This window comes from Balaenoptera ricei, chromosome 2 (genome assembly GCF_028023285.1).
Source record: "Balaenoptera ricei isolate mBalRic1 chromosome 2, mBalRic1.hap2, whole genome shotgun sequence".
NCBI classification, from domain to species: domain Eukaryota; kingdom Metazoa; phylum Chordata; class Mammalia; order Artiodactyla; family Balaenopteridae; genus Balaenoptera; species Balaenoptera ricei.
This window is the reverse complement of record NC_082640.1, coordinates 146,949,966-146,967,393: the sequence shown is the minus strand read 5'-3', so window position 1 is coordinate 146,967,393 and position 17,428 is coordinate 146,949,966. Positions and strand designations below refer to the sequence as shown.

General features: G+C 37.7%; 1 protein-coding gene across 1 annotated transcript in view; it reads right to left on the bottom strand.

The window, feature by feature from the left end:
* LRRC9 (leucine rich repeat containing 9) overlaps positions 1 to 17,027 on the bottom strand; it is a 95,062-nt gene extending 78,035 nt beyond the window's left edge. Inside the window, exons 1-7 of the mRNA XM_059915736.1 lie at positions 16,903 to 17,027; positions 10,306 to 10,386; positions 9,824 to 10,042; positions 9,061 to 9,201; positions 8,465 to 8,528; positions 8,109 to 8,179; positions 3,350 to 3,532 (exon numbers count right to left, since the gene is read on the bottom strand). Coding sequence (XP_059771719.1) covers positions 3,350 to 3,532; positions 8,109 to 8,179; positions 8,465 to 8,528; positions 9,061 to 9,201; positions 9,824 to 10,042; positions 10,306 to 10,353 — 726 coding nt within the window. The 5' untranslated portion in view covers positions 10,354 to 10,386; positions 16,903 to 17,027. The remainder of the gene's footprint in view (positions 1 to 3,349; positions 3,533 to 8,108; positions 8,180 to 8,464; positions 8,529 to 9,060; positions 9,202 to 9,823; positions 10,043 to 10,305; positions 10,387 to 16,902) is intronic.
* Between the last annotated feature and the right edge of the window lie 401 nt (positions 17,028 to 17,428).

The following is a 17,428-nucleotide window of genomic DNA, read 5'->3' as shown; positions in this document are numbered from 1 at the left end:
TGCTCAGTTACTAATAATGATATTAGTTGAAATGATAATGGCTACACAGAATTCTCTATTTAAATTTAATAAGCAAAACATAAAATTTCAAAGATGTTCTTTGTGTATAATATTTTAAGTGTGAGGCATATTTACATTTACTTTCAATGACAACATAAAGAGACTATAGAAAGAGCTCAATTTACAAAATAGTGTCATTTAGCTAATGCGGCAGTACTACTAAAGCTAACATATTATTCCTATTTGATTAATTTAGAGAAAAAATAAATTTAAAAGAATAAAAGCAAATGTAACATTATTCAATTCATTTTTTAAATGCATGGCTAAGAAATAGGATTTCATGGGGTTTTTTTCCCCAAATCTATAAAAGAATGCTCTAAATGAACTTGTTTTAGATTGAGCAAATTACTAAATTGTCAATCTAATCCAGTTACCTTGAATTCCTTAATATCAATGGATCATGCAGTTACTAATGTTTATCATGATAAATTGATTAAATCCACCATTAAGAAATATACCAGGTAAATGGTGCTCATGAGTTATATTAGTCAAAAAGAACTAGCTGAGAAGAAAATAAACAAATCAGGTGCATATTACAATGTGACCTAGTTTTAACTGTTTACCTGAAATAATGAAGGCATTTCTTTTTATCGGGAAATATGTACCTCAAGTAAGTTGGAAGGCTTGTACACTGTTGTGTGATTTATTTAGTAGAGAGTGGATAGTCAGGATCCCAACAGAACTATTTGGCATAACAGAGAGAATGGAAACAAATATATGGCTTGATGAACAGACAAAAGAATTCCCTCTCTATATATATTATGAAATTCTGAAACTGAAATCACTAAATTCTTCTGCAAAAAATCAGGCATTCATAACATAGAAGAGTTAAGGGAAAAAAGCCTGTTTTAGGGTGATGATTAGCAGATAAAAATTCCTGATCAAGAAGAGCTTGTTTCTCAGGTTCAACTGAGTAGAAAAAACTGTAACTAAGGAAATGGCAGATGGTGTTTCTTGATTTTTTTTTTTTTTTTTTTTTTGCCTACAAGTGGCAAGTAAAGTCAGAACTTACCTACCCAAGTGACACACTTCCCCATCCACAACATTCCCTTGGTGATTCATCCAGTCCTCGGCTTGGTACCATCCTTCTGCTTTCAATTCCCATATCTTTATCTCCAATCCAGGCAACTCTCTTAAATAACAGACTCATATATCCATCTTGGATATTCAAAAGATTGTTCAAACTTTATATGCTTAACATTAAGCTGTGATTCTTCCTTCTAAATGTACTCCTCCCATACTCTTCCTCATCTCATCAAATAGCAACTCCTTCCCTCCTTCAGTTGCTTGGGTTAGTTGCTTGGAATTATTCTCTACTTTTTCCTCTACACTTCAAATTCAATCTATCAGCAAATCCAGATGGGTTCTACCTTCTAACTACTGCTACAATTACTTTTGATTACTTTTTACTACCCCCTCTACAGTGTCCTGTATCAAACCATCAGCATCTCTCATCCAAGTTTCTGGAATCTAACTGGTCTCTCTGCTTTCACCTTTTCCTTTCATCCTCTATTCTTAATTCATTAACCAAAAGGATCCCTTTAAAACATAAGTCATCTTGTTTCCTCCTCCTCTCAAAATTTTCCAGTGGCCTCATATCACTCAAAGGAAAAGCCAAAGTCCTTACAATATTCTTCAGTCTCACGTGATCTGCCCCCCACCACTCCTGTAGTCAACTCTTACTTCTTTCTTTCCTCTTTGCTTACTCAGCTCCAGCCATACTAGCCTCCTTCTTGTGCTTAAAATATGAGGCATGCTCCTGCTCAAGGTCTTCGTACTTGCTGATCCCTGAAAAACTTGCTCCCTTATTTCCTTCAGGTCTCTGCTCAAATGTTGCCTTAGTAAATCCTTTCCCAACAGTTCTATATAAAAGAGCCTACAGCCCTTCCTCTGCCCCTACCAACAATCTTGTTTCCTTCACCCTTATTTCATTTTTCTCCATAGCATTTATCACCATCTGACATACTAGTTTTTCACTCATTTAGCTGCTTACTGTCTGTCTTCTCTCACTAAATGTAAACTCTGTCTGTCTTCTCTCACTAAATGTAAACTCCAAGGAAGCAGGGTTTTTTTTTTCTGTTTTGGTCATTCTATTTCTAGTGCCTTGAATGTAATAGGCATTAAATATTTGTTAGATAAATTAATCAGCCAAGTAATTTAGTGAAGCACATTCACCCTGCTCACCTTTTCAGAAAGTGTGTGATGAAAAACTACAGAGATGATAATGGAAATTTCAAAAATATGGTTGTCACTGCAAAGTTTTGTCATTATTTTTGACTTAACATTGTTAGAGAAGACATTCCTCCCTGACCCTCCAATGACTCTGAACATCTGCTGGTAGACAATAACTCTAGCCTTTTGCTCAATATTACAAGACAGCTCACTTCTTAGATTGGGATGGGAGAGAGGATAATCTCAGTTTTGAAAAGAAGAGAGGAGACAATGGAACTTGAGAATAAATCCTCAGGCTACCAAGAGAAGAGATACAAGATAAATGGATAAAGACATTCTTTATCTATGTTGAGATGATGGATGAGCCACAAGGAAAGGATGGGAGGGCTTCATGTGGGCACATTCTAGACACTCATAAACTATTTATTGAATGGTTAACTGAATAAACAAATGGGACTCAATGGACTAGAAGGAGAGGTAGAAATATAATGTGGGAAGAATATTAAAAAACATGGTAAATTCCTATGAACTCTACTCTCAAATTATAAAGCCTTTCATACCATGGCATAGTAATCCCTTTACTGGGAGATTCACCATCAGTGACAGCCCAGGAAAAGCCCTTTTCAAGATTTTGGCAGTGTGGGTAGATTCACTTATACTTACAGAGAACCCCAAACCATCTTTAATTAGATTAAAATCTACCTAATCCTGGCATACTACCATCAACCATGGGTATCTTCTAATTTTGATATATAATACTCCAAATGAGAGGAGGTTACTTGTTTCATTTCTACTTTATTTAGGCTTTATTAATTTTTGTATATATAGCATTCGTTTAATTATTCTTAACACTGATCATTTTTCAGATTTCCTTCAAGTTTGATGTAAGTTTAAATGTTTTTCTATTATTTTACCTTCCAATACTGTCATCAAAATTGAGATTCTAGTACTAATGTTATTATTTGTATTCATCTATGTGAAATATCCAGCTCACTGGGCAAAAGTAGAATTGGTGACAACACTGACAAGATAATACTACCTACCACATGTTGACACAGCCAGAAAGAAGCAGTTAATTAAACATAATACATAGACACCTGATTAGGTATGCACTTACATCTGCCAGTTCCTTGATTTGCTTTGCTGACACATCAAACGTGTCAAGTCTTTGAAGGCAAGGCAAATGATATAACACATGTGTGGAATAATTACACAGCAGACAAACTGGATTGGTTTTATACTGAGGATCATTGAGACATAAATCCTTTAAGCGGCACAGCCTGGTTAAGTTAGTGAGGTCCTAAAACAACAGCAACAATAATGGTCAATTGATTAATCGCAAATCTCCATTTCTAAAGGAGGCATTTGAGCTCTTAAGATCACCCATAATTTAATGTAATGCATTCCAATTATGTGCTTTAATATGTTAAAGTTATTTAGATGCATAAAGTGTTATTCTCTATTGAAAGAGATGCTAAATACATGAAAAATGGATCAACAATAATTAAACAGCAGACTCTATATAACTATACATTTTAAATATAAAATGACAGAGAGTATTTACTAAATCATGTATTCCACATGAAACCTTGAAGCCCATTTATTCCTTAAGACACCATTCCCTCTCTGCACAATCCCTTTGCTAACAAGTGCCCCAGGAGTAACAAGGATGTAGGTCTCCTACCTCCTTCACCATACTCGCCACACTGACCACCCAGGAACACAGCTCGCTATTTTCCTCAGCCTCCAGGTCTGCTCTTCTCACCAAAGTCTATGGCACCTATGTTTTAATATAATTAACACTGAACTCCTGATTTTTAGGGTTTTTTGGTTTGAGGTTTTTTTTTTGTTGTTGGTGGTGGTGTTGTTTGTTTCTATAAATGCCCTTTCTGCCTATTAAGGGCAACTGAAAGCTAGCTTTCTCCTGAGGGCCTCATTTTCCTCACAGCCTCTGGAGGGGTAGGGGTTGACGATGCACTTCCAGACCAATGTGATTCCTTAACATCTTTTATCTTGAAGTTTAAGTCACTGTTTACACCTTCCTTTATTTGGCATCTGGCCCTTGCTTAACTCTTCAGTCTTGTTTCTTCTATTTAAACTCTGACATTTTATGTTTTAGCTATACTGAACAACTTGAAGTTTCAGAATGTCCCAGACCCTTTAGACATTCACTCATGCTTCTGCCTTTGAATGGACTGAACTTCACCCCAATTTTACCTTTTAATCTGTCAAGACTCAACCTAGGTATCATCTTCTTTGAGAGCCTTGTTTCATTCCCCAGGCTTGGGGTAGATGCTCCTCCTATGAACTCTCTTAGCCACTGGGCTTACCTTTGTTATAGAATTTATCACACCCTACTGTCAATTATCCACAAGTCTATAAGCCAAGGGTCTGTGTGGGCTTTGGCCCTCAGTCCACAAGCTAAGAATGGTGATTGCATTCTTAACGTGTTGGGAAAAAATAAAGAAGAATGTGTGACAGAGGCCATATATGGTCCACAAAGCCTGAAATATTTTCTTTCCGGCCTTTTAGAGAAAAAGTTTGCCAATTCCTGAGATAAACTCTTTGAGAACAGGGTTTGTGTCCTGTTAACACTGCATTCCCAGCACTCAGCATTTAGAACACAGCAGGCACTAAATAAATAATGTGAATTGAATTGAATGCTTATTACTTTCTACCAACCTCTAAGACACCCTCCCATCTTTCTCAATAATGGTATTACTAGGGTGGTGCCTGGGGTAGGAAGGTACTATGGTAGAGTTGGACTTAAATGAATGCAATGCTAGTCAGGAGACTCAGAATCAGAATTAAAGGAAATCCAAAGCAAGGACCAGGAGGCACTAATTTAGAAGATAAAGTATCAATACAAATGGAATCGGGAAGCAAGTAGTGAAATCAGGCTGCTAGAATTAAGAGTAAGACAGGGTGACGTGGATAATGTGTGTCCAAATTCTCTCTGGACAAGTGAGAACTTGGCTTACTGGCTGGACCTAAGGCTATGGCTAGGCCCATGGCATGAGTGGGACTAACTAAGCAGGGTGACTCTAAAAAGGAGATTTCTGAATAGAGTTGTGCAGAGAATTATTTGGTCAAATTCTGCAGGGCAAGGAAGGTAAACCATTGACTATGCTGAAGAGTAAAGATACTGTTTGATTTCTGGGTGGCTGTGTTGCATTTGACCATCAGTCTGGGCTATGGCAGGTGTGAACTTTGAAGTCTTACGCAGGAATCCTCCACCTACACTCAGAAGTTAGATGACACTGGAGTCTATGAAAGCACATCTCACTTTCACCAGGATAGTATCTTTTTAGGGTGACTGGAAAGGTTAGACATAAAAATTCAGAATAATAATATTTCAGGAATATTCCTAATATGTGAATAATAAAAGTTGCTGTGAGTCATGTTCAATGTTTTTATGAGAAGCCATAATTATTATAGACAGCCTTTTTAATTTTATGCCATACAATGAATCTTCACAATAATCCTATTTTTATCCCCATTCTTTTGATGAGGAGATTGAAATAGGTTAATGTAATTAAAGTGATAGCAATAATAATAAAATAGCATATCTATTGAGTGCTTACTGTGTTTAGTCATTATTCTAGGAGCTTTATATTATTATTTCACTTCAACTTCATGTTACCATTGTATTATGCTGCCTTTAGTTTGTGGCAGGGCTAGAAGTGACAGATCTTTCTGCCTATGCAGCCTCTGCTCTGTACCACAAGGCTGCCATGGCTGGCCAGGGTGAGATAAACTTCCATATGGCTTCTTGGCAGGGTGATACCTTATTCTCCCAGCCTTCTGCACTTATCTTCTTCAGCCTCAACTCATGATTCTCTCCCTCATTCCGTTCCAGGCACAGAGGATTTCTAGTTTTCTATATTTGCCACACTCTTTCCACCACTTAGGTCCTTCACACCTTTGCTTGGAATGCTCTTTCCCTAGGTAACTCCTGCTTACGTCTCATTTGTTAGCTTAAACATTACCTCCCACAGCATTCTGAATTTATCTTTCATAGCTCCCTCTGATCTCTGCTGCTGCTGTTACTCAAATAACATTGATTTCTTACCTCCACACGTTTTTGCATATTGTTCTTCTCATCTTGGAATGCCTACTTCCCACTGCGTTGTAGAAAATCCTCCCTACAATGCCTGTTGAAATTCTGTCAACCCTTCAATGTTCGCATCAGATATTTCCTCTTGAATTTGACCAATAAAATTAAATTTTATTGAAATTTCTTTTTAAGGTGTTTATAACATTCTGCCTCATTCTATAGATTTTTGGTGTCATATTCTTCTCTGAGTAAAAGAATGCCTACTTTAATATTGATCAACTCAAAATTATTTCTATAGCTAATTTGCTCACCTATCATCTAGAGGAAGTGTTTGAAAATGTACCTTCAGTCTGACACTGTCAAAATCATGAATGCCATATGTTTTCACCCACATTATATACCGTAAACATTGTCTTCTTATTTGTTTTTTCTCTCTCATTTATGTGCTTGACAAATGGTTATTGAGATTCATTACAAGTCAAGTACTGCTTTAAGTATCGTGGATATAGCAGTGAACAAAACAAGCCAAATTCCTGTACTCATGGAGCTTGTAATCTAATAAGGGTTGTGGGTAAGTGCCAATAGGAAAAATAAAACAGGGAAAAAGTAATGGAATGCTTCCGGTTGAGGAGGGTAGTAGGGGTCATTGCTATTTTACTTAAATTAGGCAGGAAAGGTGTCACTAAGAACATAACATTTGAATAACATCCAGAAAGAAATGAGATGAGCCACGAAGATATACAGGGGAAGAATACTCCAGCAAGTGCAAAGGCCCTAAGGTGACTGTGTCCTGGATATATTTAAGGAACAGTGAGGAGACCAGAGTGGCTAGAATGATGAAAACAAAGGGGAGAGTGGTAGAAGCTGTGGTCAGAGAGACAGTGGGGAGACTAGATTATATAGAGTCTGGTGGGCCATTGTAAGAACTGACTTTTACTCTGAAAGAGATGAGAAGCCAAGGGAGGATTTTGAGCAGAAGTGATTTGATCTGACATATTTTTAAAGGAGTGGGCTTCTATGTGGAGAACAGACTGAGTGTAGTGAAAGGGTAAACACAGGGAGAACTGTTAGAAGGCTTTTTTTTTTTTTTCCAATAATGCAGGAAAGAGATGATGGTGTCTTCAACCAGGCTGATAGTGATGCAGGTGGTAAAAAATGGTCAGACTTTGGATATATTCTGAAGGTAGAGCCAACAGAATTTGCTGATGGACTGGATATGGGGTATGAATGAATAAGAGGAGTAAAAAGTAACTCAAGGATTTTGGCTTAAGTTATTAGAAGCATTGAGATGACATTTAGAGAAATGGAGAAGGCTGCAGGAGACGAAGGTTCGGTAGAGGGGAAATCAGTTTGAGTTAGGATAGGAGATGTCTATCATTTTGGGTAGTTGTTAGGGAAAGTAGAGATACCAATTTAGGAGTGATAAGTGGATAAAGGTATTTAAAGTTATAAGATGATTAGATTAGAGAATGAATGCAGATAGAAATGAGAAAAGATCTTGGACTAACTTGGGGCAATCCATTTTTTAGATGCTAGGAGACGATGAAAAACCAGAAAACCAAAGAGGTGTAGCCAGAAAGATGGGAGAAAAACTAAGAGAAAGTGGTATCCTAAGAGCCAAGGAAATAGTTATTTGTTTGGTTTTAATAGTGTCAGATCGTTAGGGCCAATTTAATCAGGTGACTCTCAAATTTCTGGGAGTACTGAGTAGTCCAAAACAAATTACTCTTTAAGTGGGGACTATTTAGTCCATTTTCTGTAAAAAGATGGTTCATGATCCAGGTTGATAAATAAAATAAATAATTCCACTTAAACATACCTTGAAAGAACATATTTGGTTACCAGAAAGGTTTAATCTTTCTAGTTGTTCATTGGGATCAAGACATCGACCTTTAATTAAAAAAAACAAGATGAGAAAAAAGTTAAATTTCTCATTTTACCTCCTGTTCATATCTTGTCATATTTCTGAGTTGTATATGACCATCTTTTCTTGCATATAAATGAGACTAACAGTAACGCTGTATAATTAGTAACCACTGATCAATGGGTAGTATTTTCACATCCTGTAATTATAGATTTAGAAATGCTTTTCAAAGATATTATAAGACTGTACTTTTCATATTGACAAAAAATTATTGTAACATTATCTCATATTCCAAATGAAACTGTACATACCAATGCTGCTTATTAGATTTCCAGCAAGGTTGAGATCACTTAAATTCTTCAAAGTTTGCAAGCCCTAAAATTTTAGACAATATATAATTTAGAAGAAATCATTAAAATCTATGTTTATAAATCATCTGAGCAATCTGGTTAGTTCTCCAGGCGTTCCAAGCACCAGGTGCTGTTTACTTTACAAGCTTAGAAGTAAGTGGGTGCCTCAGTGAAGTCTACTTTGTTCTCTGGAACCTGGAAAGAATTTTTGAAGGAGAAGGGAACAGGGAGGGAAGTAGAGAGGAAAAGAGGAGGAGGAGTAGCAAAAAGAACACATCACCCAGAGTGTGTTTAAAATCTTAGGCAAGTTATATACAAAACTTCTCTAAACCTCCTTTTTTTTTTTTTAACCTTCAGAGAAGAAATAACACCTTACCTCCCAGACATGGTGGGAGGAGTAAAGAAAATGATGCCTACGAAGTTCTCTATATGTTACAATATGCTACATACACATTAGTTCTTCTTAACTAATTAAACTAGTCATGAATATTTCTTGAACATTGTGGTTAAACTCTACAGGAGTTGACTTTAAATATGAATCACTGAAATTATCTTACCTCAATATTTTTAATTGCATTGTGGTTCAGCCAAAGAACCTCCAATCTGGATAATTTCTCTAAATTTTCTATTTTAGAAATTTTATTAAAATATAAGTACAGTTTTTCTAAATTTCTACATTCTTGAATACCTTCAATTTTCTGTTAAAAAAAAAAAAAGAGGAGCCTGAATAGTGTTAACTTGTGTTTTTTTTATTAATTCTTCAATAAAGTAGATTTTAAGTACCTTTTCCTTAAAAATCACATTTTCAGAATAGATTGCAAAATCAACACCCAGCAAAATGAACTAAAATATAAAAAATCATACAATCCCTCCGCCTAAATACTATTTTCAATTTTCATATTCTTTTTTAATCAACTTGATACCTATTTTTATATGGTTATAATCATAACCATATACACTTTGCAATATTGCTTTTCAATATAGATGTTATAATTTTCACACAACCAATAGGGTCAAAGTAAACCAATTTCACTACAAAGCAGTACTGGGTATTATTTGATCTGATTTGATTACTAAAAAGTAGAATGTGTCTATGTTTTGGCTCTTTATTTCTATTTTCTCCTTTGTATAAATCTATTTTTATATTTTGCCCATTTATCTGTTTTTGTTTTGTTTTACTGGGCAAAGGGTTTAACTGCAATTCATCATGTATGAATCTATCTGTTTTGATCCATGCCTCAAGCATATACTTCAATGAATTATTTTTCCAAAGCCAAAGAACTTAGCATAACCTTCATGTAAGGTTACGTTTAGACTTACCTCTATGCAGCATTCGGCAATCCAAAGTTCTTTAAGCCGTAAACAAGTTTCTAGTCCTGAAATTTCTTTTATATCTTGAGCAACAATTGTGAGACTTGTTAAATTAGGAAATAATGATAATCCGACTATACGAGGATACCCTGAGAAAAACATTTCCAGTTTTGAAGTATCTGATCCTTCTTGTCCAATCATCTCATAAGATAAACCATTGCATAAACACTGTTTTCAAAAAAGAAATTGGATTATTACCTGTTTAAGATAATAAAAAATTATTTTTGCCATTAGAAATTATAAACTGTCAGTTTCACTGATGTCAGTTTTCACTCACAAGAAGAAAAGTTGTGTCATATATATGATTTTTCTCTACTTCCAAAGATCATGGTGTAGAAGAAATCTCTAGATAAGCTCCAGAAAGGAGTGTAGAAATGTTCCATTTAATATTCTTACAAATGTAGTTGAAAAGAAACCTGGCTTTGACTCACCAGTTCTTTAATTATGTCTTCTTGGTTTAGGTTTTCCCATTCAATCATCTTCCATTAAAAATAAAGGTTAAAATAATATATCTGTTAAGGAAAAGGAAAAGTTGAAATAAGTACTAGAGTCATGCCGTATCATTTAAAGGAACCTTAAAGTTACTTGGGTGGAATTACTCACCTGTGGCTTGACATTTTCCAACAGTACATTACCAAGTATGTCTGGACCCCAAGACAGTCCATTCCATCTCTGAAGTTTTCTCTTAGACAGTTATTTTTTATTCTGAATTTAATTCTGTCTCTCCATAACTCCTCCCCATTCACTGTCATTTTACCTCCTGGGTTCAAATAAAACAAGCATAATTTTTCTTTCACACTATGACCCTTTAATACTTGAAGAACATAGTCATCTCTCAGCTATACCTTCACCTTGCCCTCAGTTCATGTCTTTTAGTTCTCTCACTAGAAAGAGCCCTGGTTTTCTCCCTTGAACCAGTTCCAGTTCATTCATCCTATTATACTACGGTGTTTCAAACTGAATACAGTTCTCTAAGTATAGTTAGCAAAGAAAAGAATCTTCAGGGCTTAGTGACATACCATAGGCATGGTAATAAATGTTTATTAAAATGAATTAGTCAACTTCCTCACTTTAGATGGTATGAACTACTAAATACCTAAGTAGCTTCAATGAAGTTTAACCTAATTTTTCATACTTTTTAATATATTCATTATATTATTCCAGACATGTACTATTTAAAAAATATAGGAATCCTGGTTTTAATATGAGGACATGACAAAGCAAGATGTAGAAACTGTATTTATTTGTTTATTGTGATTCTACCTTTTATGATAATAACTCCTCCACAGATATGTGTGTACATACATGTGTGTATAGACATAGAATAGAGATATGTATGTGTGTTTATGATTATGTATGCATAAGGAGAAAATATGTAAAGATACATACTAAGTTGTTAACATGAGTTACCTTGGATATAGGTGAAAGCTGGTGTGGTTATAATAGGCATGAGAGGTTGGATGGAGATGGATCTAGGTAAAATTGGAAAAAAAAAACCCTACACTTTAAAAAAAACATGTTTAGTATTGTATAATATGAATATATAACCATTTACTTATTCATTCTACCATTAGTAGACGTTTGGACTGTCTCCAGTTTGCAGCTGAATAGTGTTTCCCTGGACATTTTTATTATGCAGGACATAGGTACAGTTTTCTTTGGGGTTTATACCTAGGAGTAGAATGAGAAAGAAACTATTGGTGTACATAACATGAATGATTCTCACAAACACAATATTGAACAAAGGAAGACACAAACACAATGAGTACATACTGCATGACTCCATTCATATGAAATCTGGAAACTAATCTATGGTATTAGAAGTCAAGATAGTTACGACCTTTCAGGGGTGATTGACTAGGAGGAGGCAAAAGATAGGTTCTGGAGTGCTGATGAAGATAAATTTTTTGATCTAGGTGCTAAAAGAATGCATTTACTTTGAGAGAATAAAATTAGATACCTAAGATTTGTGTGGTTTCTACATATATGTTATGAAATTTTACGTAAATGTTTATTTTTTAAAGTATTTATATGCTCACTTTTAATCATTTATGCAAAATTTTATACATGTGCAGGTGTACATGTAAATTAATATTTTAAGGAAAAAAAGATGGTGACTTGAGGCCATGTATTTACCTACCTTCTCTGCTCAAATCTCGCTGGAATGACTAGGGAACTAGGAAAATAAGAAAGGAATGTGTAGTAGTGCTAGCAAAAGAGCACTGATGGCCAGAGATGTTGAGAAAGGTCTTTTGAATGAAGATAAAGCAGATGGCATCAGACTGAGAGAAAAAGCCCATCAGTACAGGCCAGCCCAAAATTCAAGGTACCAGAGAAAGAAATTTTACAAAACTATCCTAAAAAATTCCCCAAACTCAGAGCAGCAGTGATTGGGAAGAAAGTGGCTGTGGGCCATCCAAAGAGACCAAATCAAAGGATTTTGAGATCTGTATCAGGGTAATGTGCACAGCCTATATTTGTACTCAGGCTTTGTAAACTGGGGACATTGCTCCACTATGCTGAAGAAGGGATCCCAGCTCGCACCACAAAGAAAAGTACACCCAGAAAGTTATCCTCATACACTGGAATCTCTGTTCATTCACTCATTCATTCACTTATGCATTGAGGACTAGTATCTACCAGTTAGAGAATAATAGATATGGGAGAAAAGAGAAGACCTCTTTGATAATGTGGAATCTGGGCAAAGAACTGTGGGAAATGAGGCAGTACGGGCTATGAGGAATCTTGGGGAAAAGCATCAAAGCATGGGGAAAAGAAAACGCAAAAAAATTGGGTGAGAGTATACTGGACATGTTTGTAGAATAGCAAGTGAGATGATGTAGCTGGAGCACAGTGAGGGAGATGGAGACTGGTAGGATGTGGGGTCAGAGAGGTTCTGTGGGGTCAGATCATGTGCTATCTTGTAGGCTTTTATGAGGATTTTGGATTTCATTATGAGTAAGGTGGAAAGCTGTGTGAGGATTTTGAATGAAAGAATAACACAAGCTGTCTTAGGTTTCAAAAAGGATTGCCCTAGCTATTTTGTTGAAAATGGACCTTAGGGGTTGAGGGGAGAAGCAAGGAGATCAGTCAAGGGGCAGTTGTAATAATGTGAGAGAGGATGGCAGCTGGAATAGGGTGGTAGTAGTGAGGATGGTGAGCAGTGATTAGATGATGGATCTATATTAAAAGTAATATTGATCATTCCTTCCCTGCTTCCAGTTGGCAACTGTCTCTTTACCCCATTCTTGGACAACCCCCAGATATTACAGCATAGGAGTGGCCAGGCAAGGGAGCACATAGCAAAGGAACAACCTGAAGGAATTTAGATACTCCATCAGAGGCCCATACAGAGATGCAGGCCACAGTCTTCCCTCCTTAGGTTTACTTGGATGGCACCCCAAGTAAAGCAGGGCTTTGTAGCACCTCTTCTTATCAGAAGAGAAGCCCCTACATTCTGGTTTAATGTCTGTGAGCACCAAAGGAAAAGTCTGTCTGCCCACCACCACACAAGGGATAAAACCTACCTTTAACACCCCCAAAGTCAACAAACAGCCATCCAAGTTTTCTAGCCCACGTCCAAGATATCTATTACAGAAGAAATTAACTCCTCCCTTCATTATTCACTAAATTATCATGTATACTTGAGCCTAATTTTGGACTTTCTAATCTGCTTTCCCTTACCTCTACCTATTCCTACAGTATTATCCTGTATTAATTACTGTGATTTATGTTGTAAATTTCTACCTCATTTTCTTTTTTGGAAATTTCCAGTTATTCTTTCATATTTATTTTTTCCAAATAAGATTTATGATTATTTTGCATTTAGTTTTTAAAAATTCACTTGAGATTTTGACTGAGATTCGACTGTAAAGATTAATTTAGGGAGAACTTCCATCTTTACAGTATTGAGTCTTCCTCTAGAACAACATATAACTCTCCATTTATTCAAGAAGACTACTATGCATATTTGGGGTACCAACCTTTTCTTTCACTTCACCTTATCTTCCCTTCACCAATGCCCTCACTTAGGAAAAACCTTGTTGTAATTCAATAGTTAATTAGCAAAACAAAATTTAACTTAAAACCCCCAGATTCTATAACTTGCATAACTACATCTGAATTATGTGATTGTGCATAATTAATTATGCATAATTATGGACCTTCCTGGTATTTACAAGTTTTGTATGTTTTCTCCGGTCACAAGTGGTCCCAAGGCTTCCAGTTTCTGATTCCATCAAGAGGTGAGTGTCCTGATGCCCAGCTTGTAACCACTCTCCTGCGCCTTGGGAAAGCTCTTTTCAGGGCCTGCCCATCTAAGAAACTACAGATCTTCTCTAGTTTCTCCAGGGAGCCAGGAGCCACCAGGAGCTTCTATAGCTTTCACGTTTCCAATCTCAAACCTTGGGTTGATCTAGTCACCTCTGCTCTCTGCTTTGGAGTGCTGCTGGAAGATTTCACATAGCCGGTTGGTTATGTGAGTTGAAATCACTGCAAATGTATGGTCTCTAGCTTGAGTTGAATCCAACAACAGACATTTTATATTTTCCTCTTCAACTTCCTCTCCTAGGGAGTAGGACTAGAGATACAGATCTGGGATTCACAACATCTGGACTATTCTAAACTTTCACCACTCTTCTCAAGTTCTCTCTCTCTCAGCAGATGATCTTGTCCCCATTTTCACAGAGAACAGTGACACCATCAGATATACACTCCTTAAATTCCCATACCTCTTAAAATATACAGTTGACTCTTGAACAACGCAGGTTTGAACTGCACAGACCCACTTACATGCAGATATTTTTCCACAGTAAATACTGCAGTACTACATGGTCCATGCCTTATTGAATCCGAGGATAAGGAGGAACAAAGGATAAGAGGGCCGACTATAAGTTATACATGGACTAACCCCCAGTTAATCAGTTCAAGGGTCAACTGTATTTCTTTCACTTTCTGATTCCTGTCTTAGTAAAAGTATTCTTTCTCTTGTCCAAAATGAATCCCTTTTCCTGTGTACTCATCCCATCCTCTTCAGTCTCTTTCAGAACTTTGGTCTGTCAAATTTTCCTTCTTTTCATTTATTCCCCTCTTTCTTTCTCTAGGGTCTCTTTTCTCTCCATATATGAATGTTAGGTCATTACTATCTTTAAAAAAAAGCTCTCCTATCCTGTATTCAATGAACAGCTGATTTTAGATCCCTTTACAGGAAAACTTTTAGATATGTCATTAGTACCATATTATAGCATTTGGAAACATTACAAAATATACGTAGTCATTAGCAATACTTTAGTACCTGTATTCAGTTCTCAGTTTACTGCAGTCTCAGTGAGGACACCTCAGGCCACTGCAGTTTCTTTTTCCAGGTCAACAATAATCTAATTGCCAAAGACACTAGACATGTTTCAGCTCTCAATTTGACCCTGTCATGGAATCTGATGATGCTGATGGCTCTTTTTCTTCTTTGGGGTGACTTTTTCTCCTTGGCTTCTATTTGTTATGTAAAACCTAATTTTCTGATTAATAGTTTCCTTCTTGGTGAAGAATTACTAATTTTTATCTTCCTCTTTTCTGTGCAACACCCAACTACACACGTGGAAAGCTCCACCTGAATGTGTCTCAAACTCAGTATGTTCAAAACTGAACTCTATATTTTCCAGCCAGCCTGCTTCTCCTAATGCATGTTTTCTCTTGGTAAGTGACACCATTCTTCTAATCATCCAAGTCAGAAGCCTGGAACTTATGCTCAACCACTCTTTTATTCTTTCCCCCACTTTTGCTCACTCATTAAATCTTTCTGCATATACCTCTTAAATGTCTATCACGTTGGTGTTTTTTTTTTCCTCCCCTCTATCCAATTGCCTCTGCTTTGATTCAGGCTCTCATCACTTCAACTTAACCGATGCTTTCCCTATAGTCCCACTTCCTGCCAATCGATCCTCTACTCTACCGTGACAGCAACCTCCTGAAAGGGAAATCCACTCACGCTACTCCTCTTGGAAGGTATTCATGGTCTCCAAACTCTAACTCCTGTCTACCTCTCAAGCTCATCAACCACAAACTCCTGGGAACAACACAGGCTCTGGCCACAACTATAGTTCTCTGAATGGCATGGGGTATTTCTGTTCTTTGGCACATGCTGTTTCCCCTCCCTAACTGTCCCTTGACTTTACGGCATACTCCATATACCCTTAAAGATTTAAATCAAGGGTCTTCTCTGAAGACTTTAATTCTCTCTGATAGTATTATAATCATTCTTTTCCTCGTGACTCCAATTAAAGCCAGCATATGCCCTATATACAACACCTGTTCCACTGTATTGTGATGCTTCCAGGTCTTTCCTCCTTGCCAGGTTACATGTTCACTGAAGGTAGGGACAAAGAACCTACCACAGTGCCTGACACATGCTTGGTGTTTGATAAAAATTTGTTGAATGGTTTGAATTAATTGTCATGCCACAGGGTCCTATATGGTATAACTTAAATACTTTCTGTACATGACCAATCAGAGTAGAACAATAATTAGAGTACAAAGGGCAATGTTTCTGTCTGCCATGAGAGCTGGGGAGGGTGTCATTGTGAGAAAATCAAATTTCTTTTCTACAAGCTAGAAGCCCTGTATGGTCAAGTAGTTTCCTCCCTTGGGTACAAATGGATCAGAATCCATCCATAATTACTGATGGGCCAAAAAACGCCCTTCCAGCTCTAGGTGAGCAGTATCAAGTGTGTCCAAGGAGCACTTCGTTCCCTCAGTAAAGGCTGCACAGGTGGCTGTGGGCCACCCTCCCTCTCCTCCTCCTCCTCCTCTTCAGCTTTGCTCTGGCAACCGTGACGGCCTCAGATAAAGTCATGTCACTGTCTCTCATTATCATCATCGCCACTGCACCGTTACAGGGGTCTTTTGACCTCAGCGTTGCTTCTCTCTTGTCTTCCTCCCAGTGTGGCCAGAGAGAGAGGAGAGGGGAGCAAAGACTCCTGGGGCCTGCCTACAGGTGAGGTACTCCCAAAGGCCACCGGGGGATAGTCACTCACCTTATCCCAGAGAGAGGATGGATTCCGGGGCAATCCGAGACAGAACAGAGTCCACTCCCACTTCTTAATCCCTGTCTTGCAGCAGCTGGCACGACACCCTGTCTACCGTGGGGCCTGGTGTGTACACACTACCCCGCTGCGGTTGCCTAGGAAACCCGCCCTCCACCTCCCGCGACCTCTGGGTGGGGAGGGGGTGAAAGGGGCGGGGAAAGCGGTGGCCGACTCGTTTCTGGATCACGTGGCGGCAAGCTCCAACCAATCAGTAGAGGTCGGGGTCGACCCGGAAGACCCTGCTGGTGCTCCTGGGAAAGGGTGGGGAGCTTCCCGAGCTGCGGGTCACTTGGTCCCTGCAGGTAGCTTTTCACCCACCTTCGCCGGATCCGAGGCCCGGACAGGAAGCGACGACTTATGGCGGGGAACTAGTCGTTGCCTCTTCCAGTCCCGGCTCTTTCCTACTGAAAATCTTTGACCTTCATTGGAAGCCCGGAGCCTCGCTGGACTTGAACCCCAAAGACACGACGCTGTG